Source organism: Oncorhynchus mykiss, chromosome 21, assembly GCF_013265735.2.
Source record: "Oncorhynchus mykiss isolate Arlee chromosome 21, USDA_OmykA_1.1, whole genome shotgun sequence".
NCBI classification, from domain to species: domain Eukaryota; kingdom Metazoa; phylum Chordata; class Actinopteri; order Salmoniformes; family Salmonidae; genus Oncorhynchus; species Oncorhynchus mykiss.
The window spans coordinates 13191100-13203231 of record NC_048585.1 but is presented as its reverse complement, the minus strand read 5'-3'; the positions used below and the strand labels follow the sequence as shown (position 1 = coordinate 13203231).

Genomic DNA, 12132 nt, shown 5'->3' with positions numbered 1-12132 from the left:
TAATTAGTAAGGAACTCCCCACACCTGGTGGTCTAGGGCTTCAATGAATGTACAAAATGTACATCTGCAGGCACTAGGCCCTCCATGGAATGAGTTTGACACCCCTGCTGTAGATGACTCAATGATGGTGAATATTTGGCTCTACATAGAAAGTACCTGCCATTTCATTTTCAATCCAAATTGTTCTCTCAGTATATGAGACCATATGTGCATGTATTGATCCAGTTGTGTTCCTGAGACGGTTGATGTAACTGTGTGTCTGTTTATTTGTCTCCTTTGCAGAATCGGCGAAGAGCATCCCTCTGCCTGGCAGCATGAACGGAGGTGCCCAAGTGCCCACTAGCCTCAGCGGGCAGCAGCTGGCCTCTGCCATCCCCTCCCCCACTGCCGGCAAGTCCTGGCGCAGCAAGTCCATGAACATGAAGCACAGTGCCACCTCCTCCATGCTCTCGGTCTCCACCTCGCCCTCTCCCTCACCCACCCCACCCCCCGCCTCCGACCGCCTACGGCCCCCAATGACTGAAGCGCCCAAGTCGGGCTCTGTCGCTGGCGGTGGTGCCTCCCAGAGATCCATGCTGGACAAGTTCCGGATGATCAACCCTCGCTCAGCCTCGCGGACTTCGCCGTCGGTGGCCGAGATGGCCTTGCAGGAGGAGGATGACATGTCGGAGTACGGCGAGGAAGGGCTAAGCATAACGGAGCCAATGTCGTCAATGTGTACTAGCAGCAGCAACAGCACCAAGCAGCTGGCCAAGACTGCCTCGCCCCCCTCCCTGGCAGCAGCCAATAAGGGCTGTGTGAAGGGCTCTTCGCCCTCCAGCGGTGGCAGCAATAAGTCCCTGCCCCAGCCCAAAGACAAGGAGGATAAGAGCAGGAGCAAAGGAGGCAAGGCCAGCACCCCTCCCAAAGAGGAACAACGGGAACCCATGGTGGATCCATCCAAGAAGACCTCGAAGATCGCCAGCCTCATCCCCAAGGGAGGCAAGCCTGCAGCGGGCAAGAAGGACAGCGCCATCCCCCCTGCCTCCAGTGGAATCCCCAAGCCTGGGCTCAAGGCCCCCTCGGCTACGGGGAAGCCGGCCGGCGGTCAAGCCCAGACCCAGGCCCAGGCCCCCCAGGGTGGTAGTGGAGGGGGCAGGGAAGGGGACAAGGCCAAGGTGGTTAAAGGGGGCCAGGGGGGCTACTACATGCAGCAGCGCTCCCTGGGGGGCCTGGAGGGCCGGCGGAGCAACATGGTGTCTTCCACCAGCACCTCTGCCCTGTCCCAGCCCCCCGGGGCCATGGGGGGGAACGGAGCGGTGCAGCTCCCCCAGCAGCAGCAGCACAACCACCCCAACACAGCCACCGTCGCCCCCTTCATGTATAGGTGAGGCTATGTGTATGTGCAGGTGTGCGTGTGTGTCTGTTTACGTGCATGCGATTGTTTTGTGTGACAATGGGGCTGGGGTATAATGCAGTGGTCTGGCGAAGGTCTCTCTAATGATTGGTGTGTTCATAAGCTATGACGTGTTTTTATATTAGCTAGTTACACCATACCACAAGTAACCTGGGGGAGTAAACCCATCAAGACAAGAATCCTCATCTGACAGCCTTTGTCTTCAAGACTGTTAACAGACAGGGCTTTGTAGGATGTTCACTTAAAATACAAAGAAAAATACACAATCAAATCACAATTACCCAAATGAGCTCTGGTGCACAGCCTTCCCCCTCAGCTCTGGTGTACAGCCTTCCCCTCAGCTCTGGTGTACAGCCTTCCCCCTCAGCTCTGGTGTACAGCCTTCCTCTCAGCTCTGGTGCACAGCCTTCCTCTCAGCTCTGGTGTACAGCCTTCCTCTCAGCTCTGGTGCACAGCCTTCCTCTCAGCTCTGGTGCACAGCCTTCCTCTCAGCTCTGGTGCACAGCCTTCCTCTCAGCTCTGGTGCACAGCCTTCCTCTCAGCTCTGGTGTACAGCCTTCCTCTCAGCTCTGGTGCACAGCCTTCCTCTCAGCTCTGGTGTACAGCCTTCCTCTCAGCTCTGGTGCACAGCCTTCCCCTCAGCTCTGGTGCACAGCCTTCCTCTCAGCTCTGGTGCACAGCCTTCCCCTCAGCTCTGGTGCACAGCCTTCCCCTCAGCTCTGGTGCACAGCCTTCCCCTCAGCTCTGGTGCACAGCCTTCCCCTCAGCTCTGGTGCACAGCCTTCCCCTCAGCTCTGGTGCACAGCCTTCCCCTCAGCTCTGGTGCACAGCCTTCCCCTCAGCTCTCCAAACTAACCTCAGCAGGTTGTTAGAATGACAGTCCAAACTAACCTCAGCAGGTTGTTAGAATGACAGTCCAAACTAACCTCAGCAGGTTGTTAGAATGACAATCCAAACTAACCTCAGCAGGTTGTTAGAATGACAGTCCAAACTAACCTCAGCAGGTTGTTAGAATGACAGTCCAAACTAACCTCAGCAGGTTGTTAGAATGACAGTCCAATCTAACCTCAGCAGGTTGTTAGAATGACAGTCCAAACGAACCTCAGCAGGTTGTTAGAATGACAGTCCAAACGAACCTCAGCAGGTTGTTAGAATGACAGTCCAAACGAACCTCAGCAGGTTGTTAGAATGACAGTCCAAACGAACCTCACTACCTCCATGTCCTGATGTCTATGCCTGCAGCATTACCCCAAGGCCCTCTGTTCCACCTGACGTAGTTCAGCTGAACTTGTGTCTGAAACGTCCATCATTTGGGTGTTTATATGCAGCAAATGTCCCTTGTTTGCCACTTGATTTCTGCGAAGGAGTTCAACTTTGTTGAGAACAATACAACAAATGATTTATTTGGACAGTTTAGAGACTCATTGTTAGTGGAATTGAGGGGGAATTATTGGGCATGTTTGTCTAAAATGTCCTCTTCTACAGTGACAGTTATACTCCAAGATGAATTTCCAGCCTTTTAATTTTACTCGTCTTATCAAATGCATCTGATCCCAATTGTATCCCTGTCTTGTGCATTACTTTTGACCAGAGGCCTGTTTTTGACCGAGGCCCACAGTTCTCTGCTCTAAGGTAGTGCACTATATAGAAAATAGGGAGCTATTAGGGACGCAGGCTGCGTCTTGACTAATCTCTCATCATGATCCATCTAGAACAGGTTTCATGGGGAGACAGAGAATAGAGGCCCTCCTCCATCCCTCCATACTTCCACTCCTTTATCCGCATCCCGCGTTCTGTCATTGTGCCCACGGGACTGCATGTGGTGCCGTACAGTCACACACAGACACACGAGGGCTGGCTCGTCCAGTCACACGCCATCTTGATGTGCGTACAACCAATTGAATCTCTGCATCCCATGGCGCTCCAAATAACCCCTATTATTTGAGTGTCTGGAGAGAGGTGGAAGCCTTGATTCCAGACGGATGCCGCCCATCAAAGATAATTTCCCACCTTTCAATCTGTCGACTGGATGGGGGCTGCTGGGTAGGGGCTTTGTGATGTCAGAGACAGAGCCTGTGATGGCGGGCGTGCTAACAGCGGTTCTGGCCTTTGGGGGGGGGGGGGGGGGGGGGGGGGAATCCTATTAACGAGCCATAATCGGCTTCCGAGTAACTTTTCCCTCTCTTCTCTTTCTCTATAATTTCCAAAAAGGGTTCAACCTTGGCACACAATGCACTCTGCTGCTCGCTGACTCACCATTGAGAATTCATCTTAATCCGTCCAATGCACCTCGCCGTCTTGCCCATTAACAGGCTTCCCTGATTATCATTCATAGGCAGATGCAGGTGACGGCTGTTGTTCTCCAACCTGTTCTCCATCTGCATTAAATGGGAGACAAGCAACACACAACATACACTGTAATGTCATGCCATTGAAAAGGGATTCTCTTCATATCGCTTTCCTACTTTGTATTCATGTCAGGTCCTAATCATGAGCGGCTCAACTACATATCCAGGATGCAATCAACCAAAATGACAAGCACGTTGTCTTCTGTGGCTCAGCAGCCAACAGGTTGAGATGCTCAGTTCTACCTGATCACTCACACTCCTGCCTACCTCTCCCCTTCGCTTGTCCAATCCTGGCTATAGTATCCCATGTCTCCCTCCCTCCCCCTTTCCTCTGTTTCTCTCACTCTCTTCCGGAGGGAGGTGTGCCCCCGCCGACCTGCCTGACAGAGGAGGAACTGTCAGCGGCCTCGCACTTAGGGCCTCCCGCTGCGTCGCAATTTCCCATCATTTCAGGGCCAATTAGGTTTCTTCCCTCTCCTGTGCCACAGCAGAGCAGCCGGGCCATAGGCTGAGAAGAGCAGAGGCAGCAGCAGTTAGCTGCAGTTTGTGTTTCGTTGATTACAGTCCCCCTGCCTCCGCCTTTGACAGCAGCCGGGGAGGTGATTGTAAGGCACTGCTGTGTGACGTTAACATTGTATGTGCGTCCTCTCTCTGACCTGATTCGACCTGAGATTCTCACTTATGATTGGCTGTGCTGTGCTTTGTTTTGTTCTCAGGGTATTTTTAGACTGATTTGAGATCCTTGTTGTACATCTTTATAACAAACATTCCTAAACTGAGTAGTCAGAATATATACCCTCCCCCAGTAAACATTTAATTGACCCATTCCGACATTTTTTGCAGGCTGTCAAATTGCTGCCATATTTCTGAATGTCTCTCTCTGTGAAATTCTATGTAGCTAGAAGTAGTTTGTGGGGCGGATGTTAGAAAGCGAGGTTTCACAGTGCTCAACTCATTGGCTGATGCAGCATTCTGTGGCTGCCAGTTTATCTGTGGCGGTGCAGGTGGCTGGGGAAAGGCTTTATTGTGGGTGTGCCGGTGAGGGAGAGTTATCTAGCAGCCGTCAGGACGTCTGGCTGTGTTTCTCACATCTCTGCCCAAGGCAAGGGAACAAACACAGGCTGCCTGCCAAATGGCACCCTATTCCCTTTTTAGTGCCCTACTTTTGACCAGGGGCTATAGGGGGACAGGGAATGCAAGCCAGTATGTGGATTTTGGCTGCACATAGGCAGGTTCATGCATGCACACACAGACAGATAGATAGACAAACTTCCCTTCACCCACAAAACCTCACTTCATCCAAGAGATCCTCCTGAGATATTCATCTTCATCTGTTGAAAATACGAAAAAGCACGAATAGAAGTATTTCAGTCTGGGTCCTGTTTTTTTACCACATGAAAACAAACGCTCTATGCAATGCGGCTCCTGAATAACCGTGGCTTTGTTTGTTTCTCCCAGGACGTACTCCGAGAACGACTGTACCACGGTGGCCCCCACAGACCACTGCCTCAGCCCCACCAAGGGAGACCTGGCCTACAGCAAGACTGCCAAGCAGTGCCTGGAAGAAATCTCAGGTAGGCAACACTCGTGTGTGTGTGTGTGTGTGTGTGTGTGTGTGTGTGTGTGTGTGTGTGTGTGTGTGTGTGTGTGTGTGTGTGTGTGTGTGTGTGTGTGTGTGTGTGTGTGTGTGTGTGTGTGTGTGTGTGTGTGTGTGTGTGTGTGTGTGTGTGTGTGTGTGTGTGGGTGGGTGGGTGGGTGGGTGGGTGGGTGGGTGTGTGTGTATTACAGTATATTGTCTGTGTGTGTACTTTCTGGTGAATGCGTGTGTGTATGTTTGTGTTTGAGGTAGCATGGGGGGTCCCTTGATCCCCGCCTCACACGGCGAAGGGAAAAGGTCAGGAACGACTGGCGGACACAGGAGGCATCTGTGGCCCTTTGTTTACGCAGTCGCCATCGGTTACGCCCCGGCGCCCGGCGTCTTGTTCTAGCTGTGGGGACGTGGCGGGTCATCTGGATAGACAGTGGCCCGAGGCTGCAGGAGACAGAGAGAGAATCTGTATTATCAGGGTGGTGGGCTGGGCTGCAGGAAACAGAGAGAGAATCTGTATTATCAGGGTGGTGGGCTGGGCTGCAGGAGACAGAGAGAGAATCTGTATTATCTGGGTGGTGGGCTGGGCTGCAGGAGACAGAGAGAGAATCTGTATTATCTGGGTGGTGAGCTGGGCTGCAGCTCACCTTGGCATTTACACAGAGACCGATAGAATTTCATGTAATGTGGATGATGTCCTTGAGAAATGTAATGTGGATGATGTCCTTGGGAAATGTAATGTGGATGATGTCCTTGGGAAATGTAATGTGGATGATGTCCTTGGGAAATGTAATGTGGATGATGTCCTTGGGAAATGTAATGTGGATGATGTCCTTGGGAAATGATGCCGTGTTATAACGTAGCTTTGGTGTTGCAGGTCAGGTATCTGTCAAGTCATAGTACATCTACTGCTATGTATTCCTGCCTAGTGGGTCTGCATGTTAACTAAACACACTGCATGTCTTAGACCTTGCTCTACTCTAACTGCTTTGTCATTTGGGTATGGGAAAAACAAAATATTTTTCTGTCACAAAACAAATGACTCCCCAAATCGTGGTCTACAAAGGGAACGGTCCCTACATAGTGCTACTTTAGTCCTCTAAATGTGTGCCTTTACAAAGCCACAGCCGAAGTACCATGTCTGGAATGTTGTGTTTTTACATCGCCAAACCTGTAATATACACACTGTGGTCACGGCACAATGAGCGCCGCGGTCAGCGAGACTCCGTTGAACTTTCTGCTTTGATTTGTTCATTTATGAAAATGTTTTGCAGTTGTGTTCTACTCAGAAAGTCTGATTTTGCTGGTTTTTATTTTATTTTTTATCAACGTATGTAGATGATGATCTGAGGAACCATGGTGGTTCACTTCTGTATCAGGACAATTGTGTTGCTTCCAGACACTGATCTTGGTTCAGTTTTGTTTTTCCCTCACTATTCATAAGGTTAGGATTCGGGGAGGGAAAGCAGATCCTAGATCCGTACCTAGGGGAAACTGTTTTTTTTCTTAGTTTTGTCTCCTGAACTGCTCGTTGCCTGGAATGTGAGTCTGCGGTAGCCTCTATAGTGAAGGAAGTCTTTCAAAAAGCTACTTATGGGTCATCATCTTCGGGCTACATTTCCTGCAGCACTGAGTTTACATGGCATTTACATTGTGGTGGTTTAACGGACAGAGCAACGTACAGTCATTTCACAGAAGATCCGTGTAGCGTCATTGTAGAGGTAGGCCTACAGCACCAGTCAAACGTTTGGACATACCTTCTCATTCCAGGGTTTTTCTTTATTTAGAAAAATAGTGAAGACATCAAAACTATGAAATAACACATATGGAATAATGTCGTAACCCCAAAAAGTGTTAAACAAATCTAAATATATTTAAATTTGAGATTCTTCAAAGTAGCCACCTTTTGCCTTGAGGACAGCTTTACACACTCTTGGCACACATTTTAAAATGTCAGACTTGATTTGCCCTAACTAAAAATGTATCAACCCCTACAAAAATGTCTGGGGAGAAACTGGTCAAGTTACGATCCTACAACTGTAAATGCCATCTCTGTCCATGGCAGTTAATGTCACCTTGGATATGGTTGCTCAGGGCAACTGCTACCATGAGTTTCTCTGCATCACGAGCTTATAGCATGTGTGGTCACATGGAGGCTGTTGTTTGTCTATGGTGTGTGTGTCTGTGCTGTTGAGGTTATTAATACTAGAGGAAGTGTTGAAGCTGTTGACAGACAGGCTGCAGTCTTGGTGAGAGGAGAGCCGGGGCTTTACTCTTTACCTCATTAACCCTATAGCGTTTAATTAGCCTGTGCATCAGCGCAGCACTGCTATCAGGGAGCCGCAACTCGCAGGTGTGCTGTCCAAACAACTCCCAGTCACTCTGGTTTTTATCAGGGAAAGCAGAGAGGGAGAGGAAGAGAGGGAGAGGAGAAGAGGGAGAGGAGAAGAGGGGGAGGAGAAGAGGGGGAGGGAGAGGAGAAGAGGGGAAGGAGAAGTAGAAGAGGGGGAGGAGAAGTGGGAGAAGGGGAGGAGAAGAGGGCGAAAGGGAGGAGGAGAAAGGGAGGAGAAGAGGAAGAAGGGGAGGAGAAGAGGAGGGGAAGGAAAAGAGGGAGAAGAGGAGGAGGAGAGGGGGAGGAGAAGAGGAGGATAAGAGGGGGAGACAGCAGTGTTGAACATGCATTTTCATCCTTTGACTCTCTTTCGCTCACACACATACTCCCCAAGTACCCTGCGACTTGTGGTGAGGCGTTTCCTGAACTGAAGTGGGCAGACGTGGAGACAGAAGACACGTGCTTTGATGGTCGGCAGTAGCCACAGCAGAGGATGCCACTGCTGCAGCAGAGGAAAGGGAAACCACTGAGACAAGAGAAGAAGAGAGACAGAGAGAGAGAAGAGAGAGAAGGGAGAAACAGATGAGGCAGAGAGAGAGAAGAGAGAAGAGAGAGGAGGGAGACACACATGAGGCAGAGAGACAGAGAGAGAGAAGAGAGAGGAGGGAGAAACAGATGAGCCAGAGAGGAAGGAGAGGGAGAGGAAGGATAGAATTGCAGGCTGAATGCTAAAATGAACAGAGCGGAGAGATTGAGTGCTGGCTCCATTCTCTGGTGTGAGGAGAGGAGAGAGGGAGAGAAGCAAAGGCTCTGCTGAGCTGGTAATTAACAGGAGCGCAGAGAGGGAGAGAGGAATGAAATGCTCCCCTCTGCTCTTAATAGAGAAAGATAAAGAGAGGGAGAAGCAGAGAGAGAGAGAAGCAGAGAGAGAGAGAAGCAGAGAGAGAGAAGCAGAGAGAGAGTAGAATAGAGCGGAGGAGAGAGAGAGATTGCGTGAGAAAGAGAGAGATGTAAAATCGCATTCATCCACACCCCTCACCGCTTCTTGCTGTTTTGAGGTGGAGGAGAGAGAGAGAAGAGGAGGAGGAGGGGGAGGTAAAGCAGTGTCTGTTTTTTTGTGTTGGTGTGTGTCTGTGGCACCAGTTATTAGCTGTGTGACCATGGGAATGCAATGTCTGGAGGATGCCTCTGGACTCTGTGTGTGAGGGGAGAGTTTTTCATCTAGGCGTCTGCAACATGCTCTCCATCCCTCCATCCCTCACTCCTTCCATCTGGATGAAGCCTGGACCCTCGGTGAGCGCTGGACAGGGGGCCACCTAAGTCCCCCCCCACAGATAGAGGCGTCTTCACCTCTCTCGCCACCTTCTTCTCCTCTCCCCTCCTCCGGCTCACCAGCCACCACTGCCAGAATGTGAACGGGAACACAGCCAAACAGGTGGACCAGCACAGACCCACTGACGAACAGAGAGAGAGTGAACGAGAGCAAGGAGGTGAAGATGAAGAGAGGCGCCGAGTTCTCTGTGTACCAGGGTGGAAGCCCCCCTCGCCGACCCCCCCAACCCCTCCCAGACAACCTGAACCTCCGCAAGCAGCGCTCCCTGACCAACCTGACCCTGCTGAGCGAGGGCGAGCAGCGGGTGTACTCCTTCGAGCTAGATGACCCGCCCACGCCTTCCAAATCCTCTTCGTCCTTGTCATCATCCCCAGCGCGAGGGGGCAGCCCCAGGAAGGAGCCAGCCAGGGATGGCATGGGTGCGAGGGGCACCAGGGCGCGCTCCCTGTCCCTCTCCCTGACCAAAGTTCTCTCCCAGTCGGAGCACTCCCTCATCCCTGTGCCATGGAGGTGCACGGCGGTCGGGCGGGCATCGCTGGGCGGGCAACAGCAACCGCCTCGGGAGACGCTACGTGGGCAGCTGGGGAAGCCCAGGGAGGAGGGTACGGATGAAGAGGGCAGCAGTGGGCGTTCGGACGATGAGGTGGCGTCAGCGGCGGGCACCAGGGTCGGGGACCAGGGTGGCAGGGAGAGGGGGTACTGGGCGGAGGAGGAGGCGGAGGGGGGCGCCCGCGAGGGTACGGCTCAGCTGGACAAGGAGGTGATCCTCACCATGCTGGGTGACCTGGAGCAGGTGCTGCACACACACCCACATTGTAAGTCTCACACACACACACACACACACACACACACACACACACACACACACACACACATACACACACACACACACACACACACACACACACACACACACACACACACCCTTAGTCACACTCTTTCGCCGTAATACACACACCCACACGCTTACACCGAAACACACACCCACACACCCTTAGTCACTCACCCTTAGTCACACACTCTATAAGCCACACACACGCTGTAAGTCACACACACACAGCTACAACGTAGGCATCAGACACCATAGCCAGGGGCGTACACAGGTCTCCATCTGTACGGTTGTATGTACAGCTGGATGTGGAGCTGCTGTTCTGGTAGTGCTGCTGACTAGTGTCAGGTAAAGGTAGTCATAGTTACTGTGTGGTAGTGGACTGAAGCTTGGGTAGTAGTGTCAGGTAAAGGTAGTCATAGTTACTGTGTGGTAGTGGACTGCAGCTTGGGTAGTAGTGTCAGGTAAAGGTAGTCATAGTTACTGTGTAGTAGTGGACTGAAGCTTGGGTAGTAATGTCAGGTAAAGGTAGTCATAGTTACTGTGTGGTAGTGGACTGAAGCTTGGGTAGTAGTGTCATGTAAAGGTAGTCATAGTTACTGTGTGGTAGTAGACTGATGCTTGGGTAGTAGTGTCAGGTAAAGGTAGTCATAGTTACTGTGTAGTAGTGGACTGAAGCTTGGGTAGTAGTGTCATGTAAAGGTAGTCATAGTTACTGTGTGGTAGTAGACTGATGCTTGGGTAGTAGTGTCAGGTAAAGGTAGTCATAGTTACTGTGTGGTAGTGGACTGCAGCTTGGGTAGTAGTGTCAGGTAAAGGTAGTCATAGTTACTGTGTAGTAGTGGACTGAAGCTTGGGTAGTAATGTCAGGTAAAGGTAGTCATAGTTACTGTGTGGTAGTGGACTGAAGCTTGGGTAGTAGTGTCAGGTAAAGGTAGTCATAGTTGCTGTGTGGTAGTGGTTGTGTTATTAGTAGTGCTAACAGAAATAATCATTTTAGTAATAGTAGAAACACTGGTAGTAATAGCAGTAACATAAACATTTGTGCTATCACTGTAGTAGTAAAAGTAGCAACATAAATACTCATTGTGGTATTATTGTAGTAGCAATAACAGTGACATAAATACTCATTGTGTTATCACTGTAGTAGTAATAGCAGTAACAGAAATACTCATTGTGGTATTATCGTAGTAGTAATAGCAGTAACATAAATACACATTGTGGTATTATTGTAGTAGTAATAGTATTAACATAAATACACATTGTGGTATTATCGTAGTAGTAATAGCAGTAACATAAATACACATTGTGGTATTATTGTAGTAGTAATAGTATTAACTAAATACTCATTGTGGTATTATTGTAGTAGTAATAGTAATCATTGTGTTATCACTGTAGTAGTAATAGCAGTAACATAAATACTCATTGTGTTATTATTGTAGTAGTAATAGTATTAACTAAATACTCATTGTGGTATTATTGTAGTAGTAATAGTAATCATTGTGTTATCACTGTAGTAGTAATAGCAGTAACATAAATACTCATTGTGGTATTATTGTAGTAGTAATAGTATTAACATAAATACTCATTGTGGTATTATTGTAGTAGTAATAGCAGTAACATAAATACTCATTGTGGTATTATTGTAGTAGTAATAGTATTAACATAAATACACATTGTGGTATTATTGTAGTAGTAATAGCAGTAACATAAATACACATTGTGGTATTATTGTAGTAGTAATAGTATTAACATAAATACACATTGTGGTATTATTGTAGTAGTAATAGCAGTAACATAAATACTCATTGTGTTATTATTGTAGTAGTAATAGTATTAACTAAATACTCATTGTGGTATTATTGTAGTAGTAATAGTAATCATTGTGTTATCACTGTAGTAGTAATAGCTCGTATTGCACTGAAAAAGCCCAGCCCCAAATTCTCCCGTTCTTGAAAAGGTACTAGTGCTGCTGCCAGCTGCAGCGAACGCGCTCCCTCCCTGCCTGTGAATACAACAGTGACAGTGATCCATTCATACTATCCCTGTCTGTGTGATCTATCCAGATAGTTACAGTACCTCCTAAAGCCCATTCCCACACAAAGTTGTCAGTAAAAGTGCCCAGCCTGCCCAGCTGCAGTATAGTACAGTATGGCAGCTCAGGGTTTTGCCTCAGGGAACGATGTATTGGATGTGGTTTAACAAGCAGCTCAGTGCTGTACTGCCTGTTAGGACAGAACTCCGCAGCACAGGTTTTAGCTAGGAGAAGTCATAACACTCTGGATCCAGTTTTTCCTTCCTCTCAG

At 49.3% G+C, this 12132-nt stretch overlaps 1 protein-coding gene across 16 annotated transcripts in view; it reads left to right on the top strand.

The window, feature by feature from the left end:
• Positions 1-12132, top strand: part of LOC110500961 (neuron navigator 3) — a 508233-nt gene that overhangs the window by 405669 nt on the left and 90432 nt on the right. For 15 of the 16 annotated variants that reach the window (XM_036956987.1, XM_036956988.1, XM_036956980.1 and 12 more), the window contains 2 exons: positions 283-1366; positions 5203-5318. In XM_036956987.1, the coding sequence (XP_036812882.1) occupies positions 283-1366; positions 5203-5318 (1200 nt within the window). Of the gene's footprint in view, positions 1-282; positions 1367-5202; positions 5319-8300; positions 9813-12132 lie in introns of those variants that run through there. The other variant, XM_036956991.1, reaches the window with a different exon arrangement.